This window comes from Abramis brama (assembly GCF_963993115.1).
Source record: "Abramis brama genome assembly, chromosome: 8".
Taxonomy (NCBI): domain Eukaryota; kingdom Metazoa; phylum Chordata; class Actinopteri; order Cypriniformes; family Leuciscidae; genus Abramis; species Abramis brama.
In genome coordinates this window covers 4,073,821-4,091,357 of record NC_139970.1, presented here as the reverse complement: position 1 = coordinate 4,091,357, position 17,537 = coordinate 4,073,821, and the positions used below count along the sequence as shown (strand labels likewise).

Below are 17,537 nucleotides of genomic sequence, written 5' to 3'. Positions count from 1 at the left end.
AGTGGAAAGATTGCTTACTCTGTATAGCATTTAGTACTCTGCGTTGTGCCCGCAGCATCCCCAGTCCAAATCCGGATGATGGCATCTTTTCGTGTAGGTGAAGACATTGTTGAACTCCTTTTTGCCAACACAATATTTTCGCCATCCACATTGATAGTTGGCCCCGGTGTTCTCTGAGCATGTGACTCACTGGTGGGAGTAGTCGTGGCCGAGAGGTTAAGGCGATGGACTCGAAATCCATTGGGGTCTCCCCGCGCAGGTTCGAACCCTGCCGACTACGTGGCTCCTTGTCACTTTGTCTGTTTGCGACAGGAATTGTGCCATCCATGAGCTTTGTACAAACTCCTTTTTTCTCTAAAACGGAAAATTGGGCAACCCACATCTCTTTTCAAGCCTGAAGTGAGCAGGTTTTTGTGTAGGCGAAGACGTCCTTAGTTTATAAATAAGTGTTTTGGCACACCTGTCCGAGTGGCATAGTGTATGCCTTATTCAAACGCCTCATTGACTAAGCCACCTGAATGAGATGGAGAATTAGTAGGGCAAGCGAGTCATGCCCCAGTGGCCTGTCGAAGTAGTCGTTCATCCGGATTACTTTGTGTGCTGGCCTTGTTTAAATGCTGATGCTGTTGTTGTCACTGAAGCCAAAGTAATGGGGGCACATGAGCGCAGGTTTTTATCAGCCCCAGTGACCGATAAGGCACTGGCCTCCTAAGCCAGGGATTGTGGGTTCGAGTCCCATCTGGGGTGGTTTACAGCAGAGTGGCGCAGCGGAAGCGTGCTGGGCCCATAACCCAGAGGTCGATGGACCGAAACCATCCTCTGCTAAGGCTTCTTCACTTATATACATGTTTTATCCCAAATAAAGAGCAACTTCCACATCCCGCTTGTTCGTTCAGAAAATCTGTGTGTATGCCTTATTCAAACGCCTCATTGACTAAGCCACCTGAATGAGATGGAGAATTAGTAGGGCAAGCGAGTCATGCACCAGTGGCCTGTCAAAGTCGTCGTTCATCCGGATTACTTTGTGTGCTGGCCTTGTTTAAATGCAGATGCTGTTGTTGTCACTGAAGCCAAAGTAATGGGGGCACATGAGCGCAGGTTTTTATCAGCCCCAGTGGCCTACTGGATAAGGCACTGGCCTCCTAAGCCAGGGATTGTGGGTTCAAGTCCCATCTGGGGTGGTTTACAGTCCCATCTGGGGTGGTTTACACAAGAGTGGCGCAGCGGATGCGTGCTGGGCCCATAACCCAGAGGTTGATGGATTGAAACCATCCTCTGCTAGGACTGCTTTACTTATGTACATTCTCTGTTCCTACTTGGAGAAAAGTCGCCTCAGCTGTGCTAAAATCCTCTGTAGTTTTCACATGTTCTAATAGATGACAGAAGAGCGCTTCAAGTGTGCCTACATGCAAGTCCTTTTGAAAACAGTAGGGTAAGGCAATTTTGATGTCAGGAGCAGAATCAAATGAATCAATTCATTCAATTCATTCATGGCGCAGCGGAAGCGTGCTGGGCCCATAACCCAGAGGTCGATGGATCGAAACCATCCTCTGCTAAACTTTTTTTACTTAAATACATGCTCTGCTCCTACTTGAAGAAAAGTTGCCTCAACTCTATGCTAAAACACTCTGTATTTTTCACCTGATCTAATTTATGACAGGAGCACTTCAAATGTGCCTAAACGCAAGTCCTTTTGAAAAGTTGTGGGTATGGCAGTTTTGTTATCAGGAGCAGAGTGGTGCAGCAGAAGCGTACTGGGCGCATAACCCAGAGGTCGATGGACCGAAACCATCCTCTGCTAAGGCTTCTTCACTTATATACATGTTTTATCCCAAATAAAGAGCAACTTCCACATCCCGCTTGTTCGTTCAGAAAATCTGTGTGTATGCCTTACTCAAACGCTTCATTGACTAAGCCACCTGAATGAGATGGAGAATTAGTAGGGCAAGCGAGTCATGCCCCAGTGGCCTGTCGAAGTAGTCGGTCATCCGGATTACATTGTGTGCTGGCCTTGTTTAAATGCCTATGCTGTTGTTGTCACTGAAGCCAAAGTAATGGGGGCACATGAGCGCAGGTTTTTATCAGCCCCAGTGACCGATAAGGCACTGGCCTCCTAAGCCAGGGATTGTGGGTTCGAGTCCCATCTGGGGTGGTTTACAGCAGAGTGGCGCAGCGGAAGCGTGCTGGGCCCATAACCCAGAGATCGATGGATCGAAACCATTCTCTGCTAGGACTGCATTACTTATTTACATGCTCTGTTCCTACTTGGAGAAAAGTCACCTCAGCTGTGTGCTAAAACCCTCTGTAGTTTTCACATGTTCTAATAGATGACAGAAGAGCACTTCAAGTGGGCCTACACGCAAGTCCTATTGAAAACAGTAGGGTATGGCAATTTTGTTGTCAGCAGCAGAGTGGCGCAGCGGAAGCGTGCTGGGCCCATAACCCAGAGGTCGATGGATCGAAACCATCCTCTGCTAAACCTTTTTTTACTTAAATGCATGCTCTGCTCCTACTTGAAGAAAAGTTGCCTCAACTCTATGCTAAAACACTCTTTATTTTTCACCTGATCCAATTTATGACAGGAGCATTTCAAATGTGCCTAAACGCAAGTCCTTTTGAAAAGTTGTGGGTATGGCAGCTTTGTTATCAGGAGCAGAGTGGCGCAGCGGAAGCGTGCTGGGCCCATAACCCAGAGGTCGATGGATCGAAACCATCCTCTGCTAAGACTGCTTCACTTATAAACATGCTGTGTTCTTACTTGAAGATAAGCTCACACATGTGCTCTTCATGTGTGCCTAAACACAAGTCCTTATGAAAACACCTGTGAATTGGAGTTCTTCTATGGCGAGCAGAGTGGCGCAGCGGAAGCGTGCTGGGCCCATAACCCAGAGGTCGATGGATCGAAACCATCCTCTGCTAAGACTGCTTCACTTATAAACATGCTGTGTTCTTACTTGAAGATAAGCTCATACATGTGCTCTTCATGTGTGCCTAAACACAAATCCTTATGAAAACACCTGTGAATTGGAGTTTTTCTATGGTGAGCAGAGTGGCGCAGCGGAAGCGTGCTGGGCCCATAACCCAGAGGTCGATGGATCGAAACCATTCTCTGCTAAGGCTTCTTCACTTATATACATGTTTTATCCCAAATAAAGAGCAACTTCTACATCCCGCTTGTTCGTTCAGAAAATCTGTGTGTATGCCTTATTCAAACGCCTCATTGACTAAGTCACCTGAATGAGATGGAGAATTAGTAGGGCAAGCGAGTCATGCACCAGTGGCCTGTCAAAGTCGTCGTTCATCCGGATTACTTTGTGTGCTGGCCTTGTTTAAATGCCGATGCTGTTGTTGTCACTGAAGCCAAAGTAATGGGGGCACATGAGCATAGGTTTTTATCAGCCCCAGTGGCCTAATGGATAAGGCACTGGCCTCCTAAGCCAGGGATTGTGGGTTCGAGTCCCATCTGGGGTGGTTTACAGCAGAGTGGCGCAGCGGAAGCGTGCTGGGCCCATAACCCAGAGGTCGATGGATCGAAACCATCCTCTGCTAAGGCTTCTTCACTTATATACATGTTTTATCCCAAATAAAGAGCAACTTCCACATCCCGCTTGTTCGTTCAGAAAATCTGTGGCTGCGTTCGAAACCGCATACTCAATGAGTAGGTACTTAATTTCAATAAGTACTTACTTAACAAGCGCTAAAAGAGTAGGTACTTTATAGCCAGATCTCGTTGAGTATGAATGCGAACCGGACATCTGCCATGTTGACGTTATCATGTGACCTACGACGCGTTATCACACGCGCAACAACTTAAAAGATTTGAACGACACGTTTAATTCATCTATCTGTAAATATCTTGATATTGATTAAACTTGCTCATTTTGTGGTCTTTTTGAAGAAACTGCTGCCCATTTATTTTGTGAATACATTTAGGGTTGATTTAAGTTCTTATATTTAAAGGAGCTGTATGTAAGAAATGTATTTCAATTAATCATAAAATGGCCCTGATATGTCACTAGACATTAAGAAATCATGTTCATTTCAAATACTTATATCACTGACAACAGTAGTACGGCCAGGATATTGTCATTTAAAAAGTGAAGTTGCAGCCCTCAACTGATGTTGATGTTGTCATGTTGTGTTTTGGCCTGAAGCGCCACCCTCCACCTATCTACCAATCACGAAGTCAGTAGTGTTTCTGCATCCGGGTTGCCAGCTCAGCTCTAGTTACCACAGCTGCAGCTACAAACGTTCGTGCTGGATTCTGCAGCCTATCTGGCAACCTCGAGTCAGGGGGGAGGGGGAGGGGATACACTGTTCTACAGTAATTTGAAAGTGATTGCAGTACCAGTTTTGGCCACAATCTTACATACGGCTCCTTTAAATTGGCTATGATATAACCATGGCTGTGTATTCCACTATATTCAGTGGCTGGAAACATTGTTTTCAATCATAATTACTTGCATGGATTCACATCGCAAATCAATCAGCAAGATTGATTTATGCAGATTTATGCTCGTCTCCAGTAGAGATCCATTTCCTGGAGAGTTTAGGTGTAGGAGTTTCTTCTTCTTCTTCTTCTTCTTCTATTCCTTTCCGGCAGACTAGGCACTACTAGTGCATTGCTGCCTCCCACTGGTGATAAAGATAGTCTACATTAAGGCTCCCCTTAGCCTATATTTTCCAATATATGTCCGCAGCCTTAGGTGTAGGAGTTTAGTCTTAATTACAACTTGTAACTTGTGGTAGAACTCTGACTTGTACCACGTGATCGCTGTACCACCTGACCACTGCACCACCTGACCACTGCAGATCCAACCCTAATCAAACACACCTGAACAAGCTAATCAAGGGCTTCAAGATTAGGCTATATTAGAAAGCTGCAGGCAAATGATTTTCATTAGGGTTGGAGTTACCCAGACCCCCAATTGGATCTTTAAAAACGCATTTTCATAAAGTGTTTTAAACTCTTTTGATAGCGTTTGTTGTGGGACTCCGCTGATATTTTGATGCAGCAACAGGGGTCTTTCTTTGTAGTTTTGTGGTCCGCCCCTCCTGACTCACTAATTCAGTGCATCTTCCAGCAGAGTTGATTTTGAGATTGCAGGTCGAGAGGATGACAGCTCAAGTGTACTGCTCGTTTAGTGCTGTTTTATTGTGTCTGTCTGCTTGTTTAAGCACAACAGACGCTGGAGTCCTAGGTGAGAAGTTCTTTTAGCTTCATTACGCAGCCCGAAGAAGTGCATAAATAAAGTGCCTTACAACATTTGATTTCAGACACATCTGCTTGCAAAAATACAGTACAGACGTCAAGTGGAAGTTCATCTTTGTATGTTGGTTTAGTTTTAATAATAAGCAAAGTATAAATATGCAAACTGTCATAAGTTTATGCATTTTTCATTGCACAAGTAAAACCCATATAATCACTAATGGGCACTTTTGTTTACTGTTAAACACGAACATTAGTGTTATAATATGGCTGCAGAATTGTTACCGGACTGTATCAATCCTGAGTTTAAACTTTTGCCTAAAGTCTTTTTTTTGTTTGTTTTAAGAAATGCATAAGCCTACAATATAACGTGGGGAGCTAATTATAACCGATAACTCTGCATTTTACATATATAGTGGGTTTCTATATTTGTTTTGTTTTCTGTTGAGTAGCTTATTAAAATGCTTAAAAGGAAATGAGGGTGGTCATGTGGATGGCATCATTTTTGAAGATGTACACCAGTAAATTTGTATACAACAAATTAACTGATGTCCATGCTTTCTATCAGCATTGCGCTATTACTCACTCTACTACAGTGGGGTAGGTTGTAACTTCACTCTCAGTCTTTGAAACTGATTGATGTGGTTTAGTGAAAAATGGTAGATTTCTAAGCTACTTGACTTGAAGCAGATAAATGTGTGAATATTATAAAGTTTGAGACTCATTGCAAAACCCCTGACTTGCAAATGCTGAAGCAAACTATTACAGCACTTCCTGGTCTCCCCTAATGATCCTCTTCTGTAGTTTCTGGTCAGTGTCCAGCGATGCTGACGGTCGTGCCCTCCCGACGAGATTGCACTTCTGATAGAGACTGCTCTGGAGGACACAAATGCTGTCAATTTCCCTGTGGGTCCGCGTGTGTGCCGCCTGTTTTCAGTGAGTTTTAATTATTGATGCATGCTATACATCTTCCAGGAAAAAAAAAACCCTGAAAAAGTTTTCACTCAGGAATTGCTAGCAAGTTTCACAAATAATTGCAAAGAAACCGTGAGTAACACATTGAACTAAACGTGAAACTATGAAGTAGATGGACTGAATATTCCGGTAAATCCTCCTACGATTTTTTTTTTTTTTTTTTTTTTTTTTTTCATACAGTGTATGAGACATTCAGTATTCAGTGATGTGGTTTCTCTGTCATGTGTCTCTATAACAGCAAAGGCAGGGGAGTGTCCAAGCACAAAGTCTGGAGCAGGAATGTGTGCAGAGTTGTGTTACTATGACAGTGACTGTCCGAACAATGAGAAATGCTGCAGCAATGGATGTGGACATCAGTGTATGGATCCATTTGCAGGTATTTATGTTATTATATTAGTGTTTGGGTCAGCTTCCTCATTTCAGTTTGTCTTGTTTTATAATTAATCGTTCTCAATGTAAAAAGTATTCAGCCAATAGCACAGGAAGGCTTTACAAAATTAATTCAAATGATTAATAATACGATCATGATTAAGAATTAAGGTGTCAAATTTGGTATTTGGGTTTTGTGCTGTATCTGAGACTGAATGCCTATAAACGGACTGACTGAAGTTGACTATCTGTATCCATCCAGTGAAGCCTGCAGCCGAACCGCCGAGGCCTCCAGGAAAGCCTGCAGCCGAACCTCCAAAGCCTCCAGTGAAGCCTGCAGTTGAACCTCCAAAGCCTCCAGGAAAGCCTGCAGCCGAACCTCCAGGAAAGCCTGCAGCCGAACCTCCAAAGCCTCCAGGGAAGCCTGCAGCCGAACCTCCAAAGCCTCCAGGAAAGCCTGCAGCCGAACCTCCAAAGCCTCCAGGAAAGCCTGCAACCGAACCTCCAAAGCCACCAGGAAAGCCTGCAGCCGAACCTCCAAAGACTCCAGGAAAGCCTGCAGCTGAACCTCCAAAGCCTCCAGTGGAGCCTTCTACCGAAGAGCCGGAGCCTTCTAACGAACTGCCGGAGCCTTCTACAGAACTGCCGGAGCCTTCTGCTGAACTGCCGGAGCCTTCTACCGAACCTCTGGAGCCTTCAGACGAACTGCCAGTGACGCCTGCAGTGGAACCCCCAAAGCCTCCAGTGAAGCCTGCAGCCGAACCCCCGAAGCCTCCAATGAAGCCTGCAGCCGAACCCCCGAAGCCTCCTGTAAAGCCTCCAATGAAGCCTGTGGCCGAACCCCCGAAGCCTCCAATGAAGCCTGCAGCTGAACCCCCGAAGCCTCCTGTGAAGCCTGTGGCCGAACTGCCCAAGCCTCCAATGAAGCCTGTGGCCGAACCGCCCAAGCCTCCAATGAAGCCTGCAGGCGAACCCCCGAGGCCTCCTGTGAAGCCTGCAGCGCCTCCAATGAAGCCTGCAGCTGAACCTCCAAAGCCAACTGACCCTTATGGCCAATGTCCTGGCCATAATTAATGTGGCTATGCATGCAGTGCTGATTTAACCATTGGATGTATGGTGTTTTCCCCTTTTATCACCAAATAAATCTCACACTTGTAAGACCATTTCCTCTTTTTCTTTTTTCTTTTTTTGGAAAACAAGGAATTAGATTTTTGTATTCCAGTGTTAGTTTGGCTGTTCTCTCACATAATGGCTCATTGGAATCAATTTGGAGATCCCACTCTCCAAAGCCACGCCTCTTTCAAAATGCTTGAACGCACACAGCAGAGTCTGTAAAGTGTCACAGGTTGAAAGACTGCACTAAATTGCCTCATGTCTAAAATGCATAACATTACGGTGATAATGAATGTAAACAAATTGCAGTGCGCTAGTTGTACCACCTGACTGATGCAGATTCATTTCGGCGTTGATGGTGTTGACATGGAAACGTCTGAATCCAAATGCAATGATTGGACGAACAATTCTATGAATTCTGTGAAGTTTCAACCAGTATTGTCTATTGACCAATAGTCTTCTGCATTCTGAAGCATTTTAGTGAAATTGTCTTCTAGTGGTTGTTTTAATTTAGGAAGTTGCAACTTCAAGCCTATTAACAGATGATCCCTTTAGTTGCCTGCGACCAAATGAGTTCTGAATGCCTGTAATGCCGAGTTCACACTGCACAATTTTCAAAGTAGTCGGGTCCCTGTTCTTTTCACACTGCACGGCTATCTGGGGTAACGTTCAGTTGCTGCTGTGTGCACGATGCACCGACGACAGTTTCACAGTGCATGACTATACAACCAAACCCACGCGAGAAGTGGCAGGAGTAGTCGTGGCTGAGAGGTTATGGTGATGGACTTGAACTCCATTGGGGTCTCCCCGCGCAGGTTCGAACCCTGCCGACTGTGTGGCTCTTTGTCTGTTTGCGACAGGAATTGTGACATCTAGGAGCTTTGTACGAGCTGCTTTTTTTCTTTTTCTAACACGGACATTGGGCTCTTTTCAAGCCTGAAGTGGGCATCGTTTCAAAAGGCCCAGATCATATGTGATTTTGGCCATTCTATTCAGGCTGTCGGAGCAATGGCTTTGGCATCCCCCGACAACTTCACAGCCTTCATGTTGTGCAGCTCAAGAGTCGCCGCATTATATTTTATGGAGAATCTTGGATATTAGTGTTTTGAAATGTTGCATTCGTTCTCTCTTAGAAAAGTCAAACAGAAACCTACTCATTATGTCCCAAGTGCTCTTTTGTCGAAACCACCTTAGAGTTAGCAACATGCCATGAAAAAAAACTCCACTCTTTCAATGGCAGTGTTCCTAGCTTTGGAAGGAGCAGCCTATCTCTCTCGTCCCTTTATAAATTGTGGTCTTCATCCTTTAATACCACAAACTTTAAGCTGACAAAGCATGAACACTTTAAGGAGAAAGTGCTGTTATATCCCTAGGGTGGCTGTTCCCTGGCAAAAGCCCGGCTAGCTCAAATGGTAGCGCATCAGACTTTTAATCTGAGGGTCCAGGGTTCAAGGAAACCTCCCCTAATCTCTTGCTGTGCTCTTCCCAGCCTTTGAGAGAGGTGGTCTTCCTCTTCAAGATAAGATGTGCCGGGGTTATTTCCCAGCATTTGGTGTTGTTTTGCCTGCTGTAATGCTTGGTTACTAGGGACTTTAAGCAACAGCTGCGGATTGCCCAACACTGCCGTTCCGGCAATGGCAAAGAGCTAAAGAGCGTAAAAATCACTAAGCGACAGTAAAGAGGACGGCGTAGGGGTAATTTAATCATCAGACAAAATACAAAAAAAGGAAGTGATTTTAAAAAGGAAGAGAAGGGTTGCTTTTGGCATTTAATGATATACAGAAATGATTACAATGCCACATAACCTAAAACATAACATTAATATTCTTAATCTGTCACGTAGTAACGACTACGGCAAATCAGCTGTTCTCACGTGGTAGACGGTTACAGTAGAACGTCGCACGTGCACAATAGAACGGCAGAATGCCGTTCCACCAGAGGCTGTTGCTTAAAGTCCCTACTGTCTAAGCAAGCAGTGGTGGGGGACATTGAGAGAACTCAGCTGAAGCTTGCCGTTGACTCTGTATGTGCAGGCCCGGGGCAAGTGGAAAGATTGCTTACTCTGTATAGCATTTAGTACTCTGCGTTGTGCCCGCAGCATCCCCAGTCCAAATCCGGATGATGGCATCTTTTCGTGTAGGTGAAGACATTGTTGAACTCCTTTTTGCCAACACAATATTTTCGCCATCCACATTGATAGTTGGCCCCGGTGTTCTCTGAGCATGTGACTCACTGGTGGGAGTAGTCGTGGCCGAGAGGTTAAGGCGATGGACTCGAAATCCATTGGGGTCTCCCCGCGCAGGTTCGAACCCTGCCGACTACGTGGCTCCTTGTCACTTTGTCTGTTTGCGACAGGAATTGTGCCATCCATGAGCTTTGTACAAACTCCTTTTTTCTCTAAAACGGAAAATTGGGCAACCCACATCTCTTTTCAAGCCTGAAGTGAGCAGGTTTTTGTGTAGGCGAAGACGTCCTTAGTTTATAAATAAGTGTTTTGGCACACCTGTCCGAGTGGCATAGTGTATGCCTTATTCAAACGCCTCATTGACTAAGCCACCTGAATGAGATGGAGAATTAGTAGGGCAAGCGAGTCATGCCCCAGTGGCCTGTCGAAGTAGTCGTTCATCCGGATTACTTTGTGTGCTGGCCTTGTTTAAATGCTGATGCTGTTGTTGTCACTGAAGCCAAAGTAATGGGGGCACATGAGCGCAGGTTTTTATCAGCCCCAGTGACCGATAAGGCACTGGCCTCCTAAGCCAGGGATTGTGGGTTCGAGTCCCATCTGGGGTGGTTTACAGCAGAGTGGCGCAGCGGAAGCGTGCTGGGCCCATAACCCAGAGGTCGATGGACCGAAACCATCCTCTGCTAAGGCTTCTTCACTTATATACATGTTTTATCCCAAATAAAGAGCAACTTCCACATCCCGCTTGTTCGTTCAGAAAATCTGTGTGTATGCCTTATTCAAACGCCTCATTGACTAAGCCACCTGAATGAGATGGAGAATTAGTAGGGCAAGCGAGTCATGCACCAGTGGCCTGTCAAAGTCGTCGTTCATCCGGATTACTTTGTGTGCTGGCCTTGTTTAAATGCAGATGCTGTTGTTGTCACTGAAGCCAAAGTAATGGGGGCACATGAGCGCAGGTTTTTATCAGCCCCAGTGGCCTACTGGATAAGGCACTGGCCTCCTAAGCCAGGGATTGTGGGTTCAAGTCCCATCTGGGGTGGTTTACAGCAGGGTGGTTTACAGCAGAGCTCGAGTCCCATCTGGGGTGGTTTACACAAGAGTGGCGCAGCGGATGTGTGCTGGGCCCATAACCCAGAGGTTGATGGATTGAACCCATCCTCTGCTAGGACTGCTTTACTTATGTACATTCTCTGTTCCTACTTGGAGAAAAGTCGCCTCAGCTGTGCTAAAATCCTCTGTAGTTTTCACATGTTCTAATAGATGACAGAAGAGCGCTTCAAGTGTGCCTACATGCAAGTCCTTTTGAAAACAGTAGGGTAAGGCAATTTTGATGTCAGGAGCAGAATCAAATGAATCAATTCATTCAATTCATTCATGGCGCAGCGGAAGCGTGCTGGGCCCATAACCCAGAGGTCGATGGATCGAAACCATCCTCTGCTAAACTTTTTTTACTTAAATACATGCTCTGCTCCTACTTGAAGAAAAGTTGCCTCAACTCTATGCTAAAACACTCTGTATTTTTCACCTGATCTAATTTATGACAGGAGCACTTCAAATGTGCCTAAACGCAAGTCCTTTTGAAAAGTTGTGGGTATGGCAGTTTTGTTATCAGGAGCAGAGTGGTGCAGCAGAAGCGTACTGGGCGCATAACCCAGAGGTCGATGGACCGAAACCATCCTCTGCTAAGGCTTCTTCACTTATATACATGTTTTATCCCAAATAAAGAGCAACTTCCACATCCCGCTTGTTCGTTCAGAAAATCTGTGTGTATGCCTTACTCAAACGCTTCATTGACTAAGCCACCTGAATGAGATGGAGAATTAGTAGGGCAAGCGAGTCATGCCCCAGTGGCCTGTCGAAGTAGTCGGTCATCCGGATTACATTGTGTGCTGGCCTTGTTTAAATGCCTATGCTGTTGTTGTCACTGAAGCCAAAGTAATGGGGGCACATGAGCGCAGGTTTTTATCAGCCCCAGTGACCGATAAGGCACTGGCCTCCTAAGCCAGGGATTGTGGGTTCGAGTCCCATCTGGGGTGGTTTACAGCAGAGTGGCGCAGCGGAAGCGTGCTGGGCCCATAACCCAGAGATCGATGGATCGAAACCATTCTCTGCTAGGACTGCATTACTTATTTACATGCTCTGTTCCTACTTGGAGAAAAGTCACCTCAGCTGTGTGCTAAAACCCTCTGTAGTTTTCACATGTTCTAATAGATGACAGAAGAGCACTTCAAGTGGGCCTACACGCAAGTCCTATTGAAAACAGTAGGGTATGGCAATTTTGTTGTCAGCAGCAGAGTGGCGCAGCGGAAGCGTGCTGGGCCCATAACCCAGAGGTCGATGGATCGAAACCATCCTCTGCTAAACCTTTTTTTACTTAAATGCATGCTCTGCTCCTACTTGAAGAAAAGTTGCCTCAACTCTATGCTAAAACACTCTTTATTTTTCACCTGATCCAATTTATGACAGGAGCATTTCAAATGTGCCTAAACGCAAGTCCTTTTGAAAAGTTGTGGGTATGGCAGCTTTGTTATCAGGAGCAGAGTGGCGCAGCGGAAGCGTGCTGGGCCCATAACCCAGAGGTCGATGGATCGAAACCATCCTCTGCTAAGACTGCTTCACTTATAAACATGCTGTGTTCTTACTTGAAGATAAGCTCACACATGTGCTCTTCATGTGTGCCTAAACACAAGTCCTTATGAAAACACCTGTGAATTGGAGTTCTTCTATGGCGAGCAGAGTGGCGCAGCGGAAGCGTGCTGGGCCCATAACCCAGAGGTCGATGGATCGAAACCATCCTCTGCTAAGACTGCTTCACTTATAAACATGCTGTGTTCTTAATTGAAGATAAGCTCATACATGTGCTCTTCATGTGTGCCTAAACACAAATCCTTATGAAAACACCTGTGAATTGGAGTTTTTCTATGGTGAGCAGAGTGGCGCAGCGGAAGCGTGCTGGGCCCATAACCCAGAGGTCGATGGATCGAAACCATTCTCTGCTAAGGCTTCTTCACTTATATACATGTTTTATCCCAAATAAAGAGCAACTTCTACATCCCGCTTGTTCGTTCAGAAAATCTGTGTGTATGCCTTATTCAAACGCCTCATTGACTAAGTCACCTGAATGAGATGGAGAATTAGTAGGGCAAGCGAGTCATGCACCAGTGGCCTGTCAAAGTCGTCGTTCATCCGGATTACTTTGTGTGCTGGCCTTGTTTAAATGCCGATGCTGTTGTTGTCACTGAAGCCAAAGTAATGGGGGCACATGAGCATAGGTTTTAATCAGCCCCAGTGGCCTAATGGATAAGGCACTGGCCTCCTAAGCCAGGGATTGTGGGTTCGAGTCCCATCTGGGGTGGTTTACAGCAGAGTGGCGCAGCGGAAGCGTGCTGGGCCCATAACCCAGAGGTCGATGGATCGAAACCATCCTCTGCTAAGGCTTCTTCACTTATATACATGTTTTATCCCAAATAAAGAGCAACTTCCACATCCCGCTTGTTCGTTCAGAAAATCTGTGGCTGCGTTCGAAACCGCATACTCAATGAGTAGGTACTTAATTTCAATAAGTACTTACTTAACAAGCGCTAAAAGAGTAGGTACTTTATAGCCAGATCTCGTTGAGTATGAATGCGAACCGGACATCTGCCATGTTGACGTTATCATGTGACCTACGACGCGTTATCACACGCGCAACAACTTAAAAGATTTGAACGACACGTTTAATTCATCTATCTGTAAATATCTTGATATTGATTAAACTTGCTCATTTTGTGGTCTTTTTGAAGAAACTGCTGCCCATTTATTTTGTGAATACATTTAGGGTTGATTTAAGTTCTTATATTTAAAGGAGCTGTATGTAAGAAATGTATTTCAATTAATCATAAAATGGCCCTGATATGTCACTAGACATTAAGAAATCATGTTCATTTCAAATACTTATATCACTGACAACAGTAGTACGGCCAGGATATTGTCATTTAAAAAGTGAAGTTGCAGCCCTCAACTGATGTTGATGTTGTCATGTTGTGTTTTGGCCTGAAGCGCCACCCTCCACCTATCTACCAATCACGAAGTCAGTAGTGTTTCTGCATCCGGGTTGCCAGCTCAGCTCTAGTTACCACAGCTGCAGCTACAAACGTTCGTGCTGGATTCTGCAGCCTATCTGGCAACCTCGAGTCAGGGGGGAGGGGGAGGGGATACACTGTTCTACAGTAATTTGAAAGTGATTGCAGTACCAGTTTTGGCCACAATCTTACATACGGCTCCTTTAAATTGGCTATGATATAACCATGGCTGTGTATTCCACTATATTCAGTGGCTGGAAACATTGTTTTCAATCATAATTACTTGCATGGATTCACATCGCAAATCAATCAGCAAGATTGATTTATGCAGATTTATGCTCGTCTCCAGTAGAGATCCATTTCCTGGAGAGTTTAGGTGTAGGAGTTTCTTCTTCTTCTTCTTCTTCTTCTATTCCTTTCCGGCAGACTAGGCACTACTAGTGCATTGCTGCCTCCCACTGGTGATAAAGATAGTCTACATTAAGGCTCCCCTTAGCCTATATTTTCCAATATATGTCCGCAGCCTTAGGTGTAGGAGTTTAGTCTTAATTACAACTTGTAACTTGTGGTAGAACTCTGACTTGTACCACGTGATCGCTGTACCACCTGACCACTGCACCACCTGACCACTGCAGATCCAACCCTAATCAAACACACCTGAACAAGCTAATCAAGGGCTTCAAGATTAGGCTATATTAGAAAGCTGCAGGCAAATGATTTTCATTAGGGTTGGAGTTACCCAGACCCCCAATTGGATCTTTAAAAACGCATTTTCATAAAGTGTTTTAAACTCTTTTGATAGCGTTTGTTGTGGGACTCAGCTGATATTTTGATGCAGCAACAGGGGTCTTTCTTTGTAGTTTTGTGGTCCGCCCCTCCTGACTCACTAATTCAGTGCATCTTCCAGCAGAGTTGATTTTGAGATTGCAGGTCGAGAGGATGACAGCTCAAGTGTACTGCTCGTTTAGTGCTGTTTTATTGTGTCTGTCTGCTTATTTAAGCACAACAGACGCTGGAGTCCTAGGTGAGAAGTTCTTTTAGCTTCATTACGCAGCCCGAAGAAGTGCATAAATAAAGTGCCTTACAACATTTGATTTCAGACACATCTGCTTGCAAAAATACAGTACAGACGTCAAGTGGAAGTTCATCTTTGTATGTTGGTTTAGTTTTAATAATAAGCAAAGTATAAATATGCAAACTGTCATAAGTTTATGCATTTTTCATTGCACAAGTAAAACCCATATAATCACTAATGGGCACTTTTGTTTACTGTTAAACACGAACATTAGTGTTATAATATGGCTGCAGAATTGTTACCGGACTGTATCAATCCTGAGTTTAAACTTTTGCCTAAAGTCTTTTTTTTGTTTGTTTTAAGAAATGCATAAGCCTACAATATAACGTGGGGAGCTAATTATAACCGATAACTCTGCATTTTACATATATAGTGGGTTTCTATATTTGTTTTGTTTTCTGTTGAGTAGCTTATTAAAATGCTTAAAAGGAAATGAGGGTGGTCATGTGGATGGCATCATTTTTGAAGATGTACACCAGTAAATTTGTATACAACAAATTAACTGATGTCCATGCTTTCTATCAGCATTGCGCTATTACTCACTCTACTACAGTGGGGTAGGTTGTAACTTCACTCTCAGTCTTTGAAACTGATTGATGTGGTTTAGTGAAAAATGGTAGATTTCTAAGCTACTTGACTTGAAGCAGATAAATGTGTGAATATTATAAAGTTTGAGACTCATTGCAAAACCCCTGACTTGCAAATGCTGAAGCAAACTATTACAGCACTTCCTGGTCTCCCCTAATGATCCTCTTCTGTAGTTTCTGGTCAGTGTCCAGCGATGCTGACGGTCGTGCCCTCCCGACGAGATTGCACTTCTGATAGAGACTGCTCTGGAGGACACAAATGCTGTCAATTTCCCTGTGGGTCCGCGTGTGTGCCGCCTGTTTTCAGTGAGTTTTAATTATTGATGCATGCTATACATCTTCCAGGAAAAAAAAAACCCTGAAAAAGTTTTCACTCAGGAATTGCTAGCAAGTTTCACAAATAATTGCAAAGAAACCGTGAGTAACACATTGAACTAAACGTGAAACTATGAAGTAGATGGACTGAATATTCCGGTAAATCCTCCTACGATTTTTTTTTTTTTTTTTTTTTTTTTTCATACAGTGTATGAGACATTCAGTATTCAGTGATGTGGTTTCTCTGTCATGTGTCTCTATAACAGCAAAGGCAGGGGAGTGTCCAAGCACAAAGTCTGGAGCAGGAATGTGTGCAGAGTTGTGTTACTATGACAGTGACTGTCCGAACAATGAGAAATGCTGCAGCAATGGATGTGGACATCAGTGTATGGATCCATTTGCAGGTATTTATGTTATTATATTAGTGTTTGGGTCAGCTTCCTCATTTCAGTTTGTCTTGTTTTATAATTAATCGTTCTCAATGTAAAAAGTATTCAGCCAATAGCACAGGAAGGCTTTACAAAATTAATTCAAATGATTAATAATACGATCATGATTAAGAATTAAGGTGTAAAATTTGGTATTTGGGTTTTGTGCTGTATCTGAGACTGAATGCCTATAAACGGACTGACTGAAGTTGACTATCTGTATCCATCCAGTGAAGCCTGCAGCCGAACCGCCGAGGCCTCCAGGAAAGCCTGCAGCCGAACCTCCAAAGCCTCCAGTGAAGCCTGCAGTTGAACCTCCAAAGCCTCCAGGAAAGCCTGCAGCCGAACCTCCAAAGCCTCCAGGGAAGCCTGCAGCCGAACCTCCAAAGCCTCCAGGGAAGCCTGCAGCCGAACCTCCAAAGCCTCCAGGAAAGCCTGCAACCGAACCTCCAAAGCCACCAGGAAAGCCTGCAGCCGAACCTCCAAAGACTCCAGGAAAGCCTGCAGCTGAACCTCCAAAGCCTCCAGTGGAGCCTTCTACCGAAGAGCCGGAGCCTTCTAACGAACTGCCGGAGCCTTCTACAGAACTGCCGGAGCCTTCTGCTGAACTGCCGGAGCCTTCTACCGAACCTCTGGAGCCTTCAGACGAACTGCCAGTGACGCCTGCAGTGGAACCCCCAAAGCCTCCAGTGAAGCCTGCAGCCGAACCCCCGAAGCCTCCAATGAAGCCTGCAGCCGAACCCCCGAAGCCTCCTGTAAAGCCTCCAATGAAGCCTGTGGCCGAACCCCCGAAGCCTCCAATGAAGCCTGCAGCTGAACCCCCGAAGCCTCCTGTGAAGCCTGTGGCCGAACTGCCCAAGCCTCCAATGAAGCCTGTGGCCGAACCGCCCAAGCCTCCAATGAAGCCTGCAGGCGAACCCCCGAGGCCTCCTGTGAAGCCTGCAGCGCCTCCAATGAAGCCTGCAGCTGAACCTCCAAAGCCAACTGACCCTTATGGCCAATGTCCTGGCCATAATTAATGTGGCTATGCATGCAGTGCTGATTTAACCATTGGATGTATGGTGTTTTCCCCTTTTATCACCAAATAAATCTCACACTTGTAAGACCATTTCCTCTTTTTCTTTTTTCTTTTTTTGGAAAACAAGGAATTAGATTTTTGTATTCCAGTGTTAGTTTGGCTGTTCTCTCACATAATGGCTCATTGGAATCAATTTGGAGAT

The 17,537-nt window shown here is 44.9% G+C and overlaps 1 protein-coding gene across 1 annotated transcript; it reads left to right on the top strand.

The window, feature by feature from the left end:
* The first annotated feature begins 4,898 nt into the window (after positions 1 to 4,898).
* LOC311088058 (uncharacterized protein) lies at positions 4,899 to 7,716 on the top strand. Its single transcript, XM_084121707.1, has 4 exons — positions 4,899 to 5,201; positions 6,014 to 6,145; positions 6,423 to 6,560; positions 6,816 to 7,716. The coding sequence occupies exons 1-4, from the start codon at positions 5,117 to 5,119 to the stop codon at positions 7,625 to 7,627; spliced, it is 1,167 nt and encodes a 388-aa protein (XP_083977833.1). The 5' UTR covers positions 4,899 to 5,116; the 3' UTR covers positions 7,628 to 7,716.
* The last annotated feature ends 9,821 nt before the right edge of the window (positions 7,717 to 17,537 follow it).